This window comes from Solanum lycopersicum, chromosome 1, assembly GCF_036512215.1.
Source record: "Solanum lycopersicum chromosome 1, SLM_r2.1".
NCBI lineage: Eukaryota > Viridiplantae > Streptophyta > Magnoliopsida > Solanales > Solanaceae > Solanum > Solanum lycopersicum.
The window spans coordinates 51,196,305-51,218,284 of record NC_090800.1 but is presented as its reverse complement, the minus strand read 5'-3'; the positions used below and the strand labels follow the sequence as shown (position 1 = coordinate 51,218,284).

The 21,980-nt window shown below is 35.9% G+C and overlaps 2 protein-coding genes across 2 annotated transcripts; one reads left to right on the top strand and one right to left on the bottom strand.

Moving 5' to 3' along the window:
- Window positions 1-2,161: 2,161 nt before the first annotated feature.
- LOC101267052 (uncharacterized) lies at window positions 2,162-4,279 on the top strand. The gene is made up of 4 exons (XM_004229093.2): window positions 2,162-2,400; window positions 2,498-3,048; window positions 3,150-3,760; window positions 3,863-4,279. The coding sequence occupies exons 1-4, from the start codon at window positions 2,162-2,164 to the stop codon at window positions 4,277-4,279; spliced, it is 1,818 nt and encodes a 605-aa protein (XP_004229141.1).
- A 2,322-nt stretch (window positions 4,280-6,601) lies between these two features.
- On the bottom strand, window positions 6,602-11,047 carry LOC138342248 (uncharacterized). The gene is made up of 7 exons (XM_069294560.1): window positions 10,710-11,047; window positions 8,471-9,047; window positions 7,894-8,355; window positions 7,733-7,810; window positions 7,537-7,647; window positions 7,203-7,328; window positions 6,602-7,111 (listed from the first exon to the last, which is right to left on the bottom strand). The coding sequence occupies exons 1-7, from the start codon at window positions 11,045-11,047 to the stop codon at window positions 6,602-6,604; spliced, it is 2,202 nt and encodes a 733-aa protein (XP_069150661.1).
- Between the last annotated feature and the right edge of the window lie 10,933 nt (window positions 11,048-21,980).

Below are 21,980 nucleotides of genomic sequence, written 5' to 3'. Positions count from 1 at the left end.
TTCAACATCTATTATTCCCAAAACCTGGAAGTCATCATCACAAGAACATCTACTTTAAACTACTAATTCTAAGTGTTTCTAAGAAGCTAAAAATACATAAGAAGCTAGTCTTCACCGGAAGTTCAAGGCATCAAGACATGAAGGAGAAGATCCAGTCCAAGCTAGAAGCGTTAGCTCACCCTGAAGATCCGGTGTGACGAAGACTGGCTTGAGTTACTGTTGAGTCGAAGATGACGGCACGTTTGCTGCACTCCACAAATAACAAGAAGAAAAACATAAAAGTAGGGGTCAGTACAAAACACGGGTACTGAGTAGATATCATCGGCCAACTCAAAATAGGGAACAATATATATCAATATTATCGTAAATCAACTATAAAACTCAACATGTAGCAACAACAAGTATTATAATCATCAATAAGTACCATCAAGTTCATCCATGAGGGCTCAAGCCTCAACACCATACTCATTTGGGAATTAAGTATATTAAGTTGAGTATATTATCATCTTTCCAGATTCATTATCTTTCCTCCTCTTGTGTCGGTACGTGACACTCCGATCCCCTACTACTATGTGTCGGTACGTGACACTCCGATCCCCTAATTCTATTTGTCCGAACGTGACACTCCGATCCCCTACATGTGTCGGTACGTGACACTCCGATCCCCTACATGTGTCGGAACGTGACACTCCAATCCCCTACATGTGTCGGTACGTGACATTCCGATCCCCTATATGTGTCGGAACATGACACTCCGATCCCCTACATGTGTCGGTACGTGACACTCCGATCCACTAATACTATGTGTCGGAACGTGACACTCCGATCCACTAATATCATTCTGTAAATCATCAAGCCTTCTCTATTCCAAGGCATCATCAATCCCATTACTTTAATTCATCAAGCCTTCTTCTATACCAAGGCATCATCAATCCTATTACTTTAATTCATCAAGCCTTCTTCTATACCAAGGCATCATCATTAATAATGTATATTAAAGTTTCTTTTCAAGATTTGGGATTCAATATTTTCATCATGTTATCTTATCACAATCACATAATCATATTCATGCAAACATACAATTAAGCATATAGTAGGGTTTACAATACTACCAATACACATCATTCTCTATTAAGAGTTTACTATGAAAGCATGAAAACCATAACCTACCTCTACCGAAGAATTGCGATCAACAAGCTATCTTTTCAAAATCCTTGCTATCCTCTTCGTTTCTCTCTCTCTCTACTCGTTCTCTTTCTTTTTCTGTCTCTCTTTGTTCTTTCTATTTTCTTATTCAAACCCTCTTTATTTTACCCTAATTAGTATATAATTAAGAATAAAAGATGGCAATAATACCCCACTAATTAACTTAGGGTTACCTCTTTTAACCCCCAAGAATTTGAGTTATTAATATAAACCCACGAAATCTATAATTAAGGAAAGAATAGTCCCCAAAACGTCCCTTAAAACGTGTAAGGAAATCCGATTCTGCCTGGGATTTGCGCAACCTGTGACGGGCCGTCGTGACTGTGACGATCCGTCCTGCAGGTCGTCACAAGGTTCAGAGACCCAACATTTCCACCAAGTGTCTGTGACGGTCCGTTCTGCCATTCCGTCACAAAGTTCAGAGAGTCGATTTTCAGTACCCAATTTCAGATTTTCTAAGTGTTTTGAAACGAGACCCTGCGACGGTCCGTCGTGCCCATGACGTTCCGTCGTGGGGTCCGTCGCTTCTGCCAGTTTTTCCAGAATTGAAGTCTGTTGCTCAAAACGACTAAACGGGTCGTTACATACATAAATATTCCTTTTCATAAATGTACAGATAATGGGCTGATTAGCTATCTTGGTTATGCATTCTGGAAAATGGGACGATACAAATTGTTACGTGGATTATACTATAGAGGGAGTAGTTTTTAAGGAACAGTCAACATTTCTTGATTTTTATACTACTATTGCAAAACAGATTGGTGTTGATATGAATAATAAGACTTTGAAGATTGAGTACAAGGTTGAAGAAAGCAATAAACGAATGGTTATACACAATGACATGAGTGTCAGAGTGTACGTAATGCTAAAAAAGGCGAACATTGATTTTAACAAATTTCCTATTTGTATAACTATTTTGGATTCATGTGATAGACAGATTTCTCAATGTAAAGAGATGGGGGTGTTGGCAACTGTTGCAGAAAATGATTGTCATGATATGATTGTTGTTGAACCGGAGGATACAAATGTTGCATTTTTATCGATTGATACAACTTGGGTGATTTCAGACGAATCTAATAAGCATGTTGAGGTTGATCAAGTATACAAGGACAAATCAATTTTGAAAGCAGTCATGGAAAGATATGCGATTAAAGAGAGATTTCAGTATAAAACTACTCGGTTAAATTCAATAAGGTAGTGTGCCTCTCAAATAGTGACTTTTAAACTGTATAAATGTTTTTATTGCCTATTGTAAACTAAATTTGTATACTATATTAAAAATGATATGCAGTTACACTCTGGAATGTTTTTCTAAAGAATGTGAATGGTTAATGAAGGCCTCTAATATCAACAAATCTGGAATGTTCAGAATTCGAGCATTCAACCAAAAGCATACATGTCCATTAAAAGATAGAGTTTATTCGCAAAGACATGTAACCAGCAATTTAATAGGAGGGATTGTGAAAACTAAATTTGTAGATCATAAACGTAAATATACATCAGCTGATATAAGAAAGGATGTTAAGATTGATCTAGGAGTTGATGTTAACTATATGAAGGCTTGGAGGGCCAGGGAGAAAGCATTGAAAGCTTTGAGGGGTACACCAGCTGCATCATATGCAAAGTTACCTGCATATTTGTATATGATGGATATCACTTACCCGGAGTCTCATATACGTATGAAAAAGAGTACGAATAATGAGTTCTTGTACCTATTTATTGCATTGAATACATTTATCCAAGGATTCAATCATTGTAGACCAATAGTCGTGGTGGATGGTAGTCATCTGAGAGGTCCATATAATGGTACATTTGTTGCAGCAAGCACGACAGATGGCGCAAGTGTATATATATATATATATATATATATGTAATAATGTATATGTATAAATGTGAATTTGTTGTATATGTACATTTAATATATGATTTTGATATTATTGTAGGACATATATTTCCACTTGCGTATGGTATTATCTATTCAGAAAATGATGCTGCGTGGACTTGGTTTTTTGAGCAACTTAAAGAAGCATACGGTGAGAGGAGTAACATGTGTGTTGTGTCTGATAGAAATGAGAGCATTATAAAGGCTATTACAAATGTAAACACTAATGTCCCACACTATGCTTGTATGTGGCATTTATGGAATAACGTTCAGAAAAAGTTTAGAAAATCTCATGAGAAGTTATCGGGTGTATTCTATAAAATGGCAAAAGCTTGCACAAAGAATGAATTTGATATGTTAATGGAGACTGTAGAAAAAGAAGATATAAGAGTGAAAGAGTATTTGGATTTAGCTGGATATGAAAAATGGGCTCTTTGTTATGCACAAGTACATAGAGGATGGCACATGACATCAAATATTGCTGAGAGTATAAATGCATCACTTGTTTCAGCTAGAGAATTGCCTATTTTTGAATTTCTCGAAGAGGTAAGGCTATTATTTGGAAGGTGGAATCATGACTACAAGAAGGAGGCAACCTGCACATTCACATCATTGATTGGAAAATACCATGATATACTAACAGACAATGAAGCATTGAGTACAAGAATGACGGTAATATTTAAGAATAAGTATATATTTAGGAGTGTTGACAAAATTTATTTGTATATATTAGTATGAACATCATTTCATTTAATTGTATTTATAAATGAGCAGGTTGTACCGTCAACGGAATATGTGCACAACGTTAATGATGATGGGAGATATTTTGTAGTCTGTCTAAAAGAAAAAACTTGCACCTGTGGAAGATTTCAGTACAAGGAAATACCTTGTGAACATGCTTGGGCGGTATTGAAATGGAAGAGTCTACCACCAGATGAATATTGCTCGGATTTATACAAACCAAAGACAATGTTGAAGATATATAATATGCCTATACATCCCTTACCGGATGTAAAGGCATGGTTGATTCCGAATAATGTTATTGCTGATGACGTATTACCTCTAAAATTTAAAAGACCTCTTGGCAGGCCAAAGGGTAAGCCTCGGAAAAAAATAGCAAGAGAGTTATCGAGGATTAAGGGGAAAAATACATGTAGCACATGTGGAATGGCAGGTCACAATAGGCGTTAATGTAGAAATAAGCCAAAAGATATTTAAGGCTGATTGTTTTTTCCTAATTAAATTTGATTTGAAACTATATGCATTATGACTTAATTGAAATCTTTGTTTTTGTATACTTATATTACTTAAACTACGTCTTAATTTTGTTATGTGTTGTACATTAATGTGTGTGTTGTATGACCTACAAAAGTAAATATTATACTCAATATGCATAAATTAAATTTGTATATATACACGCAACATGATAAAATGTTCAACACTAAACAAGTAGATCGTATAAAAATAAAACTCTTTTATCCTATATACAAATAAAACCTGAACTACATATTGAATATGCATATATTAATAAAAACAATGAATAAGTGCTATTATATACTATATACAAATAAAAACCTGAACAACATATATCTTTTGCAATTTGTACATGTATACTTATTCCATAAGATAGAATTTGTATATATATAGCAATCTAATTGTATGTGCATATACATTTAATAACATACATTGAATACGTGATAGTATATACTATATACAAATAAAAACCTGAACAACATTTATATATGTATTTATTTATGTGAATATAACAGTTAATAATATACTATATACAAATAAAAACCTGAACACTAATATAGAGTATATACCTTATACAATGAAATGAGTGTGACTATAAAATATATACAAATAAAAACCTGACCATATATCTTTTGTTATACAAATTCGTAAATGTAAGACACTTAGTTTTAAAAGTAGATTTTATACAATTAAATTGTATATGTATATATTTATTTATATGCTACTTTATACAAAATAACACAAAAAGATAGTGTCATATATACGAAATTTTCCCTTTTTATAACACTAAAATGATAGTTCAAAACAAAGAAAATGATATTACGAGTTAATTAAAACAAAAATTATCGTAAAATTGTTAATCTACAACTAATATTTAACTGTCAACGCAAAAATCAAAACAATGCTACAACTAAGGTATCAACCTACTGGATTGTAATCCTTTCAGAACTGTTGTTTTGTGTGCGATTCCTGACGGGTTTTAAAGGCGCTTCAATATCACTGACAGCTCCGGCTTGTATCTTTTGATTGCCGTAATTCCACAACAATGCACCGTATCTAACGAGAATTTCTTCTGGGTCTAAGACTACTGGAATGTCTTTCCTCTCACTCAAGAACTCCGCGTATGATGCAACATACACTCCACAGTCCCTAAAAAAATTATATAAAAAAACAGTTCAACTGTTACTATACTACTTAAAGTGTAACTATGTTCAATAAAATATAAATTTATTGAATTTTATAAATTACAAACTAGCAGCTGGTTGTTGGGGAAGGTCTTCCACATATACAATTTTGAATGAATCATATACGATATGACCTTGATATCGATGGTGGCTTGCAATATCCAGACCTTTCTTTTGATAGAAATCAGACTTTACAAGATGCATTGGTATAAGCTGTGGATACATCTTGATGTGATTGACAACAAATGAGTGGTGAAGAGAATTCCAGATTGAGTCATACACCTTGATGCATCGATCATTGAAAGATATGACAATCAGAATCCAATGTAACCTGCCTTCTAAGTTAACCGGGATGAATACATCATCGACTGTGTGCCATGGTGCATACGCTAGCATCTTGTATCCATTAATATAATCAATAATCATCTCGTCTAACACTTCCTTAGAAAGGTCACCTTTTATTCCATAATATGCATTCCAAGCATTTAGAAAAATAGTGTTGAAATTGCAACATAGATTTGTGAATTTGTATGTGCTACTATTGGAGTATTTGGCCTTTTTCCTTATATAGTAGAATAAGACATCTATGTGCTGTGATATAATGAGTAATAATGTTATAATTTATACATTATACAATTTCATTTAATTTAAACATTTTTAATTATATAAAAACGGAAACATACCGAGTTATCAATCAACTGGCGCTCAAACCCGATATTGTAGAACCAATTCTTGTTGTCAATTGTCGCTACACCAAAATTAAACAATTGTGGTAATATTGCCTTTCCTTTCTTGTAGCGATCCTCTGCATAGTTCCTATTGTACATAATACAAAATAACTACACAAAACAAACAATAAAAAATGCAAGTGTATAAAAACAAATGTTACTTTTTGTAATGCTTGACGAGTAAGTCTTCTTTCAGCCATATCCAAAAATTTGAAAACAAATCAGACTCTTCCTTATCAGACAATGAAACAAATGGATGTTTCATGTAAAACACAACTGGCTGTCGGGACGAACTACCTGAAAAGATATGTATATAAATATTTACATCATGCAAACAATATGCTTATTTATGAAAATGTAAACATAAATAATCGTTGCTTACCAGCATCCGAACCAAACAAAGTCATGTACGGAGATATGTTGAATGGACCTGGGCGTCTATGCCTAACAGCTGGCATGGGTGTTACATCAGCTTCAACTTGTTTTTGTAATACAATGTTTTGCAGTGTGTTCACGCTTGGAAGAAGATGGTCTGGCAATTCATCCTGTGATTCAGTTACAACTGTTTCCTGATTTGAATCAGGCATGTATACCATTTGTATAGGCGCTGCAACTAAAATAGACTCCTCTGCTTCTGCAATACGCTCGTGAGATGCAGCATTGTATATGTTATATATTACCCGACTGTTTGAGCTACTTTCAGTTTCCCTTTGGGCATTTTTCTGGGCATCGACATTAGGATACAACACTAATTGATCTTGTGAGGCAGTGCCACTTACATCATTCAAATTATCACCCAAAACAACATGATCCAACAGTGGGGAATTCTGGTTTAGTTCTTGCAAGTTATCTCCCAGCTTAAAAAGAAAATAATAACTTAAATATCTAACAAATTGATTATAAACCATTATATTAAATTTTAAAATGTATATAATCATTTACGGATACCTCACGATCTTTTAATGCACTTTGATGACCTATCGGGTTTTTTTGTGCACCTAACTGTGAAGACTTAGTATTTAACTGATGAACACGAGTGATATGCGTTTCTTGCATTACATCTTCAAATTTAGCCTGATTATAATGTATAATATAAGAAAATATGTTGTAGTATATTTAGTATAAAAATAAGTACTATGCTTATGTATAATTTGAGTACTAGTATATAGTTCTTAATTATTTAATTTCAATATGTCTATAAACTGAATTTACTTATATACAATTTATTTCATTTCAAAATGTGTATAAACTGAATTAATGTATAAATAAAGCAAAATAATACCTCTTGTTCTGTCACATTTGCAAATTGACTTTGGGGTTCATGTGGAGTGTATGTGGGCTTGTGATGAACATCTCCGATGGGTGATTCTTGATCATCATCGACGACATTACCCTGGAAAAAAAATATACAACTGTATTCATAAGTATAAAGTATATTGTATATAAATAATTAAAACAAAAATTTATACATGTGATACCTTGGAATTCATGGCTTCCAACACTGTTTTGAATTTGTCTTCAAGCATTTTTCTCAAATCAGCGAACTCGTCCTTGACCTATGTGAAAAAGGTGCATATTTTATTAATAATTGTATATAATATTTTCAAATAACATATATTTGAATTGTATATTTGATTACCGATTTTTTGAATGCGTCACATTCATCACGCGATATTGTAATGCTTGTTGACTTCTTAATTTGCCCCATTTGTGTTCTGTCTTGTACACTTTTCTGCTCTACATTTTCATTGTTGTGTGACGTACCTGCATCACTGTGTTTCGCAACACTGTTGATATTGATGGACTGTGATCGTGTGGCTTTGCGTGCCATTGATCTTCGTGTGTATGTCTTAACTGCCTTTGTTGAAGAGATGACTGTAACAGATTGCTTTTTCTTTTTCCTAATCGGTGAAGAACATTCAATAACTTTTTCTTTTCCTTTTCTGCTTGTTATACTGGGCGGGTTTTGGAAATCATCATCCGGATCTGTAACTTTATTGTGATCAGTCTGCAGGCCCTGAGACATTGATTGTTCTATCAATTGTGGAAGTTTGAGGATTTTAATTTCCATCGCTGTTGGCTCAATATTTCTGAACTTAATCTGCATAATAATTAAAAATTATAATTCAATATAATAAAAATGTAATATAAAATTTGTAGAAAGTAAATGTATACTAACTTCTATAATTTACAAATTGTATTAAGTAAATGCATACCGGATTATCTGCATCGTTAAAAATTGTTTTCATGAAATAATCAAATCGAGGATGATCGTTCTTAGTCACCCAATTGATAATCCGAGGAATGTGACTAGAAACCTTGACAACAATCTTGTCATCAACATAAGAGCAACATTCATAGAACCAAACTTGCATTGGAAGTGGAAAGCCCTGAATTCTGTAGTACTGTCCACATGGCTTTATCTTGTTGTTTTTGGATTTAGCAAGTTCATTAAAAGCCTTCCGACCCCAAGGATAATCCATAAATCTACCTGTTTCAACCAGATCAAAGTCCAACCTATCTATTGTTGTTGTAGTAGGTTCTGCGGACATGATAAACTCATGTATATAATATAGAATCTCAAACTTGTATGCATCTTCCTGATTGTCACCCCATACCTTTGCTTTAAAAGCTTCAACCCATCGAGCTTTAGTGACAGGAGAATTCCCTGGAAAATACTCATCGATGATTCTATTGGGTTGATCAGTATCAAAGTTGAAGTCAGCACCATTATCAGAACAATTCAAACCAGAAATAATGGCAAATTCCCGTATTGTGAATCGAAGCGTTGTGCTATTTATATAAAAAAAATTATTGCATTCACAGAACTACCTTCCAACTCCCTCAACATAATGCATCTAAGCAGTTGTGCTTGCACGTGACATTGTCTCATTGCTGTTAACTGTGCAAAACACGATGATGCACATATACGATTATATTGCTTTGGAGGCAGTTTATTCTGAAGCTCATTCAATGTGTTTATTTGCGTATAACATTGCATGTGAATTGCCCTTTTTTCACGGTTATTGCAAATATATCTGACTTCCTAAAAAATAAAAAAAGTGTATGAAATAAACATAGTATATATATACAAAAAAAACAATTTTATAATAAGTCATGTACAAATTAATTTCTGTATATACATACCTACCTATATATACAAAAAAAATCAAAAAATAAGTCATTCACAGATTATTTTCTGTTTATATATATGAACCCATATTTTTTTGTATATAGTATATACCATCACGTATTCAATGTCTTTTATTGTATTACACATCCAATTAGATTGCAATAAATATACATATACAATCTTATTGAATAAATATATACATGTACAAAATGCATTTTACGAATTTGTATAACAAGAGATATATGTTATTCAGGTTTTTAATTGTATATAGTATATACTAACACTTATTCAATGTTTTTATTAATTGTATATGCATATTCAATACATTATATTCAATAATTTATTTATAACTACTACAGTATACAAAATTATAATCACATATGATATTTTTCCATCTATATACAATCCCTACTACCAGCTATTAAAACAGACATGTACATATCAATTTTTGTATATGTATGTAAACTTAATATATACTAACTTCAAAAATTTGTATATAACTAATAGAATATACAAATTCTAATCATATATTCAAATTTTCCATCTGTATAACTAAGTCCAATTACTTTTGAAGGATCCAACACGCACTCGCCGACATTTTTGAAGAGATCAAGCAACATAACAAATGAATATAAAAATATCATGCTTGAGAACTTGCAGAAAACACAAGGCACAACACACAAAGACAAAAGCTTTACCAATGCCCCTTTATTCCACAACACTAAACAAGTCACAAACACACAAAAAGAGCATGGAACATAATCAAAAGTCAAAAACATTTTGACATTCACCTAATTCAAGAAATGAGCAGAGCTATAAAACACAAAGAAACCCCAGAGTAAACTTATCCATATTTTGTATATATATACAAAAACCAAAGTTGGGTTGATCAGTACCAAAGTTTTTGAAGAGATCGAGCAACATAACAAATGAATATACAAATATCATGCTTGAGAAGTTCCAGAAAACACAAGGCACAACACACAAAGACAAAAAATTTACCAATGCCCCTTTATTCCACAACACTAAACAAGTCACAAACACACAAAAAGAGCATGGAACATAATCAAAAGTCAAAACCATTTTGACATTCACCTAATTCAAGAATTGAGCAGAGCTATAAAACACAAAGAAACCCCAGAGTAAACTTATCCATATTTTGTATATATATACAAAAACCAAAAATAACATAAACATGCAATATACTATATACAATTACTCACATTGAATATACTATATACAATACTTAATTTAATAGTTTTTGTATATTGACAACTAATTAACAAAAAAATTGTATCTAAGTTTGTGTTTTAAGACACTACCTCATGATTATGAAGTTCTCAGATCCGACAATTTCAGAATCATTTTCCTCTGATTCAATGATTACAGCTTTCCTCTTTCTTGTACCTTGTACAATTTTAATGCCTCTAGCTTTGGCATTTTTAATAACTTGTTGAACAGCCATAGGGTCATTTTTTTTCTTTGATCTCAGCTCTTCTATGGTTTGTTCTTGTATAAGTTGTTTTGATTTTCCCAAAGACCCTACATTAACCCCAAATTCTTGAGTTAGCCCCATTGAAAAAGATGGTAAAATGTCAACAACATTGACATGCAAAGGACTACCTCTGGTAATCCTCAAAGATGTAGACGATTCGTTCATTGTTTGACGAATTTTAGATCTATCAAGAACAAAAAAATGATTATTTCATCAAAATATATGAAAAAAATAAACAGAACACATATACAATTTTTAGATAAGTTAGAAAAAAAAGGTAAACAACTAAAATTAAGGAGTACTTACGAAATTGACTTCGACTAAGGGAGGGGACTTCAACTACGGGAGGGATTACTGAAATTTTGGACAAAAATTTGAAATTCAAATCTGATATTGGAGTATTAAATGTAGTAGAAGACGTTAGAATGTGGAAAGGAGAGAGAAAATTAATTGTGAAAAGGAGAGAGAAAATTAGATTGTGTATAATTATATACAAAATTTGAAAATAAGGTTTTTATACAATTGGTTACATAATAGGTTGTGGGCCCCCATTAATTATAGCAAAATAAAATAAACTATAATTATGTAATGTAAATAAATTAAACTATACCCCTAATATATAATTAGTTATGAATGTTTACCATTTCATATAATTAAGTCACCGCACCAGCCAATCTCCTTTCGCCGCTCCGACCCAATTTTACTCGCCCCTAATTCAAATGCAACGCAGATTAATTCCAAAAGGGAACGTATGCAGCGACAACGTCTTCATGCTCAATCCCAAAGCAAGAATCCCAGCGCGTCCGCAACAAGCGAGCAGTGTTCTTCTCGCGTGAGCAGCCTGCTCCAACGACTACTTTTCCCTGTTGTTCGTACATCATGGCAGTGTAGCCTGCATCTCATCCTTGCTCGCGTGGATGGTGACACGTCGAGCGCGAGCGCGAGGACAACAGAATTCAATTTGAGTTGTACAAGTCCTCTTTCATCATCTGAATTTGGGGGGGATTTGGACGATTTTGGTACAAGGAACAACTTTCTTGTGTCCTTGGAGTATTCGAATTTTGGGGCTGAAATAAGTATTCCCTTTCTACCCTCCCCCCTATTTTTCCGAAAACCTAGCTCTCCTCCTATATATATTCTCTTCATTTGGAGGGGAAGGCGATAAAGAGAGAGAGAGAAAAAAAAATTGGGAAGGGGTTTTTTTTTTTTTAGTTTGAGGAAGGCAGAAAGAGAGAGCACCTGGTTTGTAAAATTTGGAGAGAATATATTGAGAGTATCTTCAAGCAAAGATTAATCGAAAGAAAGTGTAGTGAGACGTTCAAGGTAGAAAACTTAACTTTGGATAGAGTCTTGCATTTTCTGTTTCGTGTTTGAGTCTTCGTCTGTTGGTGAAAGTCGTTGTTTTCCCTGCTCGTGTTTCCGGCTTGCTGCCCCGTAGAATGTAAAACTGCTTTCTAAATTTTACTCGTTTCGATCATTCTTTTTGTTCGGTGAACTGAAGTGATATGTTGTTTTACTTCTCTTTTCTCGATTATTTCTGTTCTTTTCGCTTTACTACTGTTATATGTCGGAAGTTTGTTTGGGTTTGGAATGAGGTCAACTTAGTCGACTAGTGCATGATTTACTTTCCTCGTGTGAGTTACGCGCCTTCAAGCATCTATAAAGACTGTGAGTAGAACACGAGTTAACATGATTTCGTTCTTATGATGTTCAGTTTTGTTTGCTCACTATGGGATTTCTCGTTTAAGTATTTCAAGAGTTCTCGTATTCAATCTTGGAGAACTAGTTATGTGATAATGAGTTCCAAATGTATATGTGTGATAATGAGTTCCAAATGTATCTTGGAGAACACACATGCGCGCGCGCGCATATATATATATATATATATTATTTATAGTTTATCTTATTTTATGTTACTTTTGTATCAAGTGTATCCATTCCCTTCGTTGCTTTATCTCAAGTGTCGTAAGAAGAAATTCCGCAAAGTTTGAGTTTTGCTGAGTCAGACCTTTGTGGCTATAGTCTCCCAATGTCAATTATCTAACCAGTTCAGGGCGAATTGTTAATGACCTAGTTTTATTGTGTAGGAAATATTGTTAAGATTGGTGAAAATATGAAAATTGCTTCCTGCTTTTGACCTCCAGGCAATGTGTAACAAGTTTCTTAGAATATGACTAGGTGGTTTTATTTACATTTTGGTTAAGTCCAGTTTGACAATCCTTCCTTATTTTATTGGTGCTGGAGAAAATAATAATAATATGCATTTGATAACGCCCCTTTTAATTTTCACTGTTTATGTATCCATTGTATATTTCACATACTAATTCTCATTCTCTCTCGTTGCATGTGAAATGTGTCGGAGTCCCCATGAATTCTACCTTGCATTTTGAAAAAGCAATAAAGGCTCAAGATATCATTCATCGAGTCAAGACTTAAAATTAATGAACAAGTTTACGAATGTGAAAGAATGAAGACAAATTGAAGAGTTGAAGAATTTGAGATTAGAAGGCCCCTTTTTTATTTTGCATTTCACATTGTATTTATTTTGGGCATAAGCCCTTGTTGTATTTTATTTTATTGTATTTACTTTGTGTTATCATTTGTTTAGACTAGGATAGGTACAAAAGAAAATGGATTGAAAACCCAAAAGTCAAATAGGTCGAAACCCAAAACAGGTGGGTCCAATTACCGGTCCAGGCGAACAGAACCTGGTTTGGACCCAACGACTCTCTCTCTCTCTCTCTCTCTTACCTTGTTGTCTTTTTTTTGCATTTATTTCTCGCTAATTTAAAGTTAGCAAACTTTAAATCCTCGTAGAACGCCATAATGTTTTAAGTAATATTAAAAATCAAAGTAAGTTTAATTAGTTTTAAAATATATAAGTTTAGTTTAAATAAAAGCTAAGAAATTCATTTTCGAACAATTTCTAATAAATTTTATAAGTTAATCCAAATAAGTTAGTTGTTGGATAACCGTACTTAACGGGTATTTTAGGTGCCTTAAACACCTTCTTAAGATACAATATGAATCCCCGAACCCCCAAATGTTTTCAAATGATTTTATCTGTTTAAATATTTTGGGAACGTCAGTTTTTCTTGATTTTTCTTTAAAAATTAAGTGTCGACTCTAAAAAGTCAAAAAATTATAAAAAATAATTTTTTGATAAAACAGAAATGGCGACTCTGCTGGGGATTAATTAAGTTCTAACAATGAGATTTGACTGTTTGACTACTTTTTATTAGTTGTTAAAATAATGTTTGTGAGGAATATATTTAAATTTTCATAAATTGTCATTGTATTCATGACATCTTCCAATATGTATGTATAGTATGTTAAAGGATGATTTGCGGAACCACAATCGAACATTAAAATACTCAATCCTTTTCCGAAATGATCGGCAATTTATTGGTTTGTCATGCGTCCAATGATTATCGTGAATTCCAGCCTAAGTTGTCTGCTTGGGTTCCCGGTCTTTCAAAAGCCACTCTTAGTCAACTAGGATAGAGCCAAACTAAATCCTGAATTTAGAGCATTTCTAACTAAGTTGACCCAATACCTAAATCGTGTTGGGACCATTAGAATACCACTTTGAGTCCAAAACGGCCCAAAGCCTAAACGGACGTTCATACTTATGTGTTTAAATTTGAAGGACGTATAAGTTGTTTGAAAAAATCATTGTCTCACGGAGTAAGGATTATATTATAGTTTATATAAGTTAAAGAAAAAGCTTTAGAAGCTACTGGTCCATCCAAATACGTTGACACCCAAAGATTACAAAAGTCAAGAAAGAAGAAGGATCTTTCTTGGAGGCATAGTTTAGGGTTGTGTGACTAATTATTTGTATACATTTTCCCTATTATATATCTCCATTAAGTTTTATTCATAAAATTTTTATAAATTTGAGTTTTGGGGAAATGAAATATTTCAAATGACGTATACATCCCTCAAATCGCTAGGCCTACCCTTGGTACAAAAGGGTCACATATCTGTTTAGAACGAGCAATATTTGTTTATGTGTTATAACTACTTATGTGAATATGTTGCTTTATCTGGAGATATTCTAGCTCACTCTTCTTCAAAATTGTTTTAAAACCCTAATCACGAATATCACGCCACTATCAAAATTATGTCCAAATACTCTTTGAGTCTTTAGTTTCCCAACAAAATTTGAACTTCACTTTTAAATATTACTCTCATATGAGAAAAAAGATTTTTCGTCTCAAATAGAAAAGAGATTCAAGGGTCGAACTATGTAGGACCTGAATTCTCCCCGTGGATACATAGGCAGCCTTCCAAGGTTCGACTCCCATTCTGAGAAATTTTATCTTTTTTCAACTCTTACAAAGAAATTAGAGTTACGTCTCAGTCAAAAATCAAAGTACGACAATGAAAGATAGCCGTCAACTTTGTCTCGACTCAAGTCGACATTTTTATTCACTGATCCCAAAGTCAACTAGAAAAATTCCTATCTATTTAGCCATTTCTCTATTTTGGTTCTCTATATTGGTGAGACAATATATCTCTGAATAAAAAAACTCTAATGTGTTTACACATATGTGTGATATCTTGTATTATTTACCACCTCCAGGCACTAATACATTTGCCTTTTGAGTTTTTTCATTTGTCGGGTATTTAGAACTGATATGTGTTGATAAGTTGGTTGATCATCCGCATTTCACAAGATCTAAGGCCCCTAAAGATTCCTTTCCCGATCAAAGTTTGCAAAAAGAAATACAATAATAGGGGATAACGATGATGTCACGACCCAAAACCGGGCCGCGACTGGCACCCACATTTACCCTCCTATGTGAGCGAACCAACCAATCTAAACCTTAACATTTCAATGTAATATCATCATAAAATAATGCGGAAGACTTAAACTCATTAATAAAAACCAATTCATTAACTATCAATATTAAACATCTATTATTCCCAAAACCTGGAAGTCATCATCACAAGAACATCTACAATCAAATGACTAAACAAAGAGTATTCTAAAAGCTAAAAATACATAAGAAGCTAGTCCGTGCCGGAGGTTCAAGGCATCAAGACATGAAGGAGGAGATCCTGTCCAAGCTAGAAGCGTTAGCTCACCCTGAAGATCCGGTGTGACGAAGACTGGCTTGAATTACTGTTGAGTCGAAGATAACGACACGTTTGCTGCATTCCACAATTAGACAAGAAGAAAACAATAAAAGTAGGGGTCAGTACAAAGCACGGGTACTGAGTAGATATCATCGGCCAACTCAAAATAGGGAACAATATATATCAAATATTATCGTAAATCAACTATAAAACTCAACATGTAACAACAACAAGTACAATAATCATCAATAAGTACCATCAAGTTCATACGTGAGGACTCAAGCCCCAATACCATACTCATTTGGGAATCATGTTCGTTAGATTGAGTATATTAACATCTTTCAAGATTCATTATCTTTATTTCTCTTGTGTCGGTACGTGACACTCCGCTCCCTCATATTCATTATTCCTCTTGTGTTGGTACGTGACACTCTGATCCCCTAAATCTACGTGTCAGTTCGTGACACCCGATCCCCTAAATCTACGTGTCGGTTCGTGACACCCGATCCCCTAATTCTACATGTCGATTCGTGACACCCGATCCCCTAATTCTACGTGTCGGTTCGTGACACCCGATCCCCTAATTCTACGTGTCGGTTCGTGACACCCGATCCCCTAATTCTACGTGTCGGTTCGTGACACCCGATCCCCTACATGTGTCGGTACGTGACACTCCGATCCACTAATATCATTCTGTAAATCATCAAGCCTTCTCTATACCAAGGCATCATCAATCCCATTACTTTAATTCATCAAGCCTTCTTCTATACCAAGGCATCATCATTAATAATGTATATTAAAGTTTCTTTTCAAGATTTGGGATTCAATATTTTCATCATGCTTATCTTATCACAATCAGATAATCATATTCATGCAAACATACAATTAAGCATATAGTAGGGTTTACAATACTACCAATACATATCATTCTCTATTAAGAGTTTACTATGAAAGCATGAAAACCATAACCTACCTCCACCGAAGATTAGAAATCTAGCAAGCAAGTTCCCAAAGCTTTGTTCTTCTTCTCGTTTCTCCTCTTTCTCGTTCGTTTCTCCCTCTCTTTCTGTTCTTTCTATTTTCTTTTCTTATATAACCCTCTTTCTTTTACCCTAATTAGTACATAATTATGAATAAAAGATGGCAATAACACCCCACTAATTAACTTAGGGTTACCTCTTTTAACCCCCAAGAATTTGAGTTATTAATATAAACCCACGAAATCTATAATTAAGGAAAGAATAGTCCAAAAACGTCCCTTAAAACTTCACCAGAAATCTGACTCTGCCTGGGATTTGCGCAACCTGTGACGGGCCGTCGTGCCTGCGACGGTCCGTCCTGCAGGTCGTCGCAGAGTTCAGAGACCCAAATTTCCACCAAGGGTCTGTGACGGTCCGTCACACCTGTGACGGTCCGTCCTGCCATTCCGTCACAAAGTTCAGAGAGTTGATTTTCAGTACCCAATTTCAGATTTTCTAAGTGTTTTGAAATGTTGGATCACGACGGTCCGTCACACCTGTGACGGTCCGTCCTGCCATTCCGTCACAAAGTTTAGAGAGTTGATTTTCAGTACCCAATTTCAGATTTTCTAAGTGTTTTGTGATGAGACACCCTCGACGGTCCGTCGTGCCCATGACGTTCCGTCGTGGGGTCCGTCGCTTCTGCTTGTTTTTCCAGAATTGAAGTCTGTTGCTCAAAACGACTAAACGGGACGTTACATTAGATACCAATTTACCCATCGTTCGTCCCCAAACGATCAAAAGAAGGAAAACAAGGGCGAAAAGGAGTACATGAATCTGTAAACAGATGTGGGTATTTTTCTCGCATATCCGTCTCCTTCTCCCAAGTGGCTTCTTCAACCGGTCGATTTTTCCATTGTACCTTGATGGACGCAATCTCTCTTGACCTCAACTTGCGAACTTCTCTATCTAAAATAGCAACAGGCTCCTCCTCATAAGATAAGTTCTCATCAAGCAAAACTGAATCCCAACGGATAATGTTATTTCCATCCCCATGATATATTTTTAACATCGACACATGGAATACCGGATGTACTCCGGACAGCCCTGGGGGCAAGGCTAACTCATAAGCCACCTCCCCTACTCGCTTGAGTACTTCAAATGGTCCAATGTACCTTGGGCTTAGTTTACCCCTTTTTCCAAACCGCATCACCCCTTTCATTGGTGAAACTCTCAACAAGACTTGTTCACCTTCCATGAATTCTAAGTCCCTAACCTTTCGATCTGCATATTCTTTTTGTCTACTTTGCGCCGCTAGAAGCTTTTCTTGAATAGACTTCACTTTCTCTATCGAATCCCTCAAAAGGTCAGTACCCCAAGGTCTAACCTTGAATGCATCAAACCAACCAATGGGAGACCTACATCTCCTCCCATACAATGCTTCAAATGGGGCCATATCAATACTTGAGTGATAGCTATTGTTGTATGAAAACTCCGCTAAGGGTAGGAAGCTATCCCAGTGACCACCAAACTCTATCACACACGCACGAAGCATATCCTCCAACACTTGAATCGTCCTTTCAGACTGACCATCGGTGTGAGGATGGAACGCAGTACTAAGATCCAACCTAGTACCCAATTCCGCATGCAATGTTTTCCAAAACATAGAAGTAAACTGCGTACCTCTATCTGATATGATGGATAGTGGAACCCCATGCAATTGCACCACTTCTGAGATGTAAAGTTTGGCTAATTTTTCTGCATTGTAAGTCACCTTGACTGGAATGAAATGAGCAGATTTAGTTAACCTATCGACAATCACCCAAATGGAGTCATACTTACCCATTGTCTTCGGAAGACCAACTACAAAATCCATTGCAATTCTTTCCCACTTCCATTCCGGAATGGGCATTCTCTGAAGTGTTCCTCCGGGCCTTTGGTGTTCATACTTTACTTGTTGACAGTTTGGACATTGGGCAATAAAATCCACAGTGTCACGCTTCATTCTACTCCACCAAAAGTGTTGTTTTAGGTCACGATACATCTTGGTTTCACCCGGATGTATAGAATACCTTGAACTATGAGCCTCTGTCAGAATAGTGTTGATCAAACCATCGACGCGGGGTACACATACCCTTCCCTTGATTCTCAAAACACCTTCCTCATCGATTCGTGCTTCCTTAGCCTCCCCTCGCAATACTTTATCTTGAATTCTTCTTAGTTTCTCATCATCAAACTGTTTTCCCTTAATTTTGTCAAGAAAAGAAGATCTTTACTCCACACAAGCCAACAATCCTCCCTTCTCATTTACTTCTAATCTCATCAAGTCGTTAGCTAGAGTCTGAACCTCTCTAGCTAATCGGCGTCTAGAGGCTTGCAAGTGAGCTAGACTTCCCATGCTTCCCGCTTTTCTACTTAAAGCATCCGCCACAACATTCGCCTTCCCCGGATGATACAAAATGGTAATGTCGTAGTCCTTCAGTAGTTCCATCCATCTTCTCTGTCTCAAGTTCAAATCTTTCTGAGTAAAGACATACTGAAGGCTACGATGATCCGTGTAGACCTCACACTTAACCCCATATAAATAGTGTCTCCATTGCTTTAATGCAAACACTACCGCAGCCAATTCCAAATCGTGGGTTGGATAGTTACGTTCATGCACTTTTAATTGCCTCGAAGCATAAGCAATCACACTCTTCTCTTGCATTAGTACTGCACCCAAACCCGAATAGGATGCATCACAATAAACAATGAAGTTCTTACCCTCTACTGGCAAGGTAAGGATAGGTGCGGTAGTCAACAAGGTCTTGAGCTTCTGAAAGCTTTCCTCACATTCGTCCGACCATACAAATGGAACATTCTGCTTAGTCATGTTCGTCAATTGGGAAGCAATAGAAGAGAATCCCTTGACAAATCGACAGTAGTAGCTAGCTAACCCAACAAAGCTCCTTATTTCTGACACATTAGTAGGTCTTACCCAATTCTTCACTGTCTCAATCTTAGACGGATCCACCATCACTCCATCCTTAGAAACCACGTGTCCCAAGAAGGACACTGCATCTAGCCAAAACTCACACTTAGAGAACTTGGCATAAAGCTTTTTCTCCCTCAACATTTCCAATACCATTCTCAAATGTTCTTCATGTTCCTTCTTGCTCTTTGAGTATACTAATATATCATCAATAAATACGATCACGAAGAGGTCTAAATATGGCTTAAAAATCCCGTTCATCAAGCTCATGAATGCAGCAGGGGCATTCGTTAGACCAAAAGACATCACTACAAATTCGTAATGCCCATACCTCGTTCGAAAAGCAGTCTTTGGCACATCCGTTGCCCGTATTTTCAATTGATGATAACCGGATCTCAAACCAATCTTAGAGAAGACACAAGCACCTTGTAACTGATCGAACAAGTCATCAATGCGGGGAAGAGGATACTTGTTCTTTATGGTTACCTTGTTTAGTTGTCTGTAGTCTATACACATTCGAAAACTCCCATCCTTCTTCTTTACAAACAAAACCGGAGCACTGCAAGGAGATGCACTTGGTCTAATGAAGCCTTTATTCAATAACTCTTGAAGTTGTGCCTTTAACTCTCTTAACTCCGCGGGAGCCATTCTATAAGGGGGTATAGAAATGGGGCGAGTACCGGGTTCAAGATCAATACAGAAGTCAATATCCCTATCCGGTGGCATACCAGGAAGATCTGCAGGGAACACATCCAGAAACTCACGAACTACCAAAACCAACTCAATCGAAGGTACTTGGGTAGTGTCATCCTTGAGATGTGCCAAGAAAGCTAAACACCCTTTACTAATCATTTTCTTAGCACGAAGAAAGGAGACGATGCGGACCGGATTGGAAGTGTAGTCACCCTCCCACACTAACGGGTCTGTCCCAGGCTTGCTAAAGTCACCGTTTTAGCATTACAATCCAAGATCGCAAATTGCGGAGAAAGCCAAGTCATACCCAGAATCACATCAAAATCATCCATTCCTAAGATAACCAAATCTACATAGGTGTTGCTCCCCACAAAGTTTACCAAACAAGACCTATATACCTTTTCAACTACCACAGACTCACCCACCGGAGTAGAGACTCGAATAGGCATATCAAGTAATTCACAATGTAAATTTAGACCATTAGCAAATGAGGAAGATACATAAGAAAACGTGGATACAGGATCAAACAATACAGAAGCCATGCAATCACAAACCAGAAGATTACCTGTGATGACAGCATCAGATGCCTTCGCTTCAGACCGCCCAGGGAAAGCGTAAAAATGGGCCCTATCATTTGTCTGTCCATTGCCCCTACCATGTTGTGATTTAGTGGCCCCAGTTTGCCCATTACCTCTGCCGTTTTGGTGACCACCATTACCTCGACCACCACGTCCTCCAGAATAACGGCCTCTACCATGACCACCTCTACCTCTAGCTATTGGGGGTCTATAACTTTGTCTAGGACAATTTTTCCTAATATGTCCAATCCCCCCACATCCATAACATTCTCTGGAGTCAATCATAGGCCCCTCGGAGAAGTGTTGACCGGTCTGAGGTGGTCCCCCAACTACAGTCTGTAGTGAAGACTGAATTGGTCGAACTGAGTAACTTCCCGAACCCTGTACTCTAGTGTAAGAACCATTAAACTCACCTCCCTTTCGAAGCCTTTTTGATGTCGATGTTGTGGTGAAGTTGTCTGGCTTCATTCCTTCCACTTCTATCACAAAGTCTACCACTTCTTGGAAGGATTTTGCCGTTGCCGCTACCTGTAAGGCCGAAATCCGCAATTCTGACCTCAACCCCTTCACAAACCGGCGAATCCACTCTTGAGGACTGAAACAGAGTTGAGTGGCATATATGGATAGTGCACGGAACTTAGCCTCATAAGCATTAACCGACATCCTACCTTGCTCTAGGCTCAGGAACTCATCCCCTTTCCTATCCCTCAAAGTCCGGGGGATATACTTCTCCATAAACAAGCTAGAGAACGAGGCCCAAGTCATAGGTGGTGCCTATATTGGTTGACACTCAATATGTGACCGCCACCACA